The 2,017-nt window shown below is 37.0% G+C and overlaps 1 protein-coding gene across 3 annotated transcripts in view; it reads right to left on the bottom strand.

The window, feature by feature from the left end:
- Nucleotides 1–2,017, bottom strand: part of RERE (arginine-glutamic acid dipeptide repeats) — a 468,771-nt gene that overhangs the window by 185,129 nt on the left and 281,625 nt on the right. For 2 of the 3 annotated variants that reach the window (XM_017498335.2, XM_017498331.2), the window contains one exon: nt 1,048–1,152. The exons of the other annotated variant lie outside the window; for it this stretch is intronic. In XM_017498335.2, the coding sequence (XP_017353824.1) occupies nt 1,048–1,152 (105 nt within the window). The remainder of the gene's footprint in view (nt 1–1,047; nt 1,153–2,017) is intronic. 3 annotated transcript variants of the gene reach the window in all.

Below are 2,017 nucleotides of genomic sequence, written 5' to 3' on the forward strand. Positions count from 1 at the left end.
CGGGGTTTCACCATGTTGGCCAGGATGGTCTCGATCTCTTGACCTCGTGATCCACCCGCCTCGGCCTCCCAAAGTGCTGGGATTACAGGCTTGAGCCACCGCGCCCGGCCCCTCACGCCAGGCCAATTTTATATTTTGTTGAGAGAGGAGGTCTTGCCATATTGCCTAGCTAGGCTGGTCTCAAATTCCTGGGCTCAAGCAATCCTCCCACTTTGACCTCCCAAGGTTCTGGGATTACAGGCATGAGCCACTGCACCTGGCTATGGATGTTTTATGTCTTTCTAAATCTTCACACATGTGAATATGTCTTGGGTGTCCAGAGCACATACTACTTGATCTCCTAACATTCCTGCTTTTAAAATCCTTAATAAAACATGTATGTAGTCACATGATCAAAACAGGGCAATTACGAATACATACACTCACAAAAATTCTTCCATGTGCTACATTAAAGTAGCATCTATGACAGACATAAAAAATTAATTGTGTTAAATTACTCTTTATTGCTTTTCATTTAAAAAAAATTCAAACTATTACATAGATCTTACCAAGATGTTCTGAGAACGACATGGGTCCAACTCATACTAGCAGTCGTACTAAAGATATATTTCAGTGAGTGTTCCTGGAGTGTTATTGCCAAGAGTGAGTAAAACAAATGAGTAACCAACAAATTTTCCAAAAATTACCTAGTCTTTTTCAATATGTTATTATGGAAGACTTGACAGAATGTGAATCAGGGAAATAATCTACCAATTCTTAAATTCAAACACAGATCAAATAAAAGTATGTCTTTATCCCACCTTCTTTCATTCCAAATTTTCTCATTTTTCTTTTTCTGAATAAAAGTAAAGGGCAAACAGAAAAGTCACTTTAGATACCGAAGACATGAATTACAACTCCTCTCAAAGAAGTTTACTGTAGTACTCTGGGGTTATTTTTTTTAAAGTATGTTACCAGTGTATGTCCAGAGGCATAAACACACACACGCGCGCACGTGCGCGAAAAGGAAAAGAGTTCTCAACGAATGGACACAAGTGACTCACTTACCTTGTCTCAGGGTTATATCCTAATATGTAGAAAAATGAATCCACCCGGGCTTTAAACTCTCTAGCAGCAAATATGTCAGAAAAATGGGAGATGTTACACTTCCCTCTGGGAAAAAGAGGAAAAAAAAATTAGTAATACCCTTGATGGCTTTTGCTAACCAAAACTGGAGGGGTAAGGGTAGGGGGAGCACTGAACTAAGTCCACGGTGCATGTAGAATCCAGCTACAAATGCCATACTTGATTATCTATTCTGTTTTTCTTTTCCATGACTGCTTCACTGTACAACTTCGTAATTTGACTGTTTTTATATCACCATTTTACTAACAAAGTAAAATTAATTAAAACAACAAAGATGAACTGGAGACAGGATGATGAGAAAAGCATATTAAACAAAGTAGAAATGGAGATAAATTTAAACCACTGTGAAAATAAGGAAAACTCAGTCTAAAGCCTTCCTAAATCATCAAAAAAAAAAAAAAAATTAGCCTTTCTTCCTACTACATTATGATAGGCAGAGAGTACAACTGTTTAGAGCTAAAATGTGTATTTGACATTTCCTTGACAGCTTCTGACCAATAAATTTTTTTTTCTCCTTTAATGTGCAACAAATAAAGTTACTTGGAAATTAAAACCTAGAGAAATTTTAATCTTTTTTTATAAACATGGGACCCAATATACAAGAAGTTCTCAAGTTTTGAGAACTTTAAATGGCTATAAGTTAGAAATCACTTTCCCATAGAAATACTAAAATAAAGCAAAGTTTTCAGGTTCATCTACCACTTAAAGATAAGCCAACTTATAGCTGAAAACTCTACAATACTTACTACAGAACTGCTTAAGCAATGGTTGCATGCACCAAGTATCAATGTAAATGCCAGCAGCGTTAGATCATGTGGTAAGGCCTAACTTCCAAACACACACACACACACACACACACACTCTCTCTCTCTCTCTCTCTCTCTCTCTCTCT

The sequence above is a fragment of the Cebus imitator genome, unplaced genomic scaffold, assembly GCF_001604975.1.
Source record: "Cebus imitator isolate Cc_AM_T3 unplaced genomic scaffold, Cebus_imitator-1.0 Scaffold240, whole genome shotgun sequence".
Lineage (NCBI taxonomy): Eukaryota > Metazoa > Chordata > Mammalia > Primates > Cebidae > Cebus > Cebus imitator.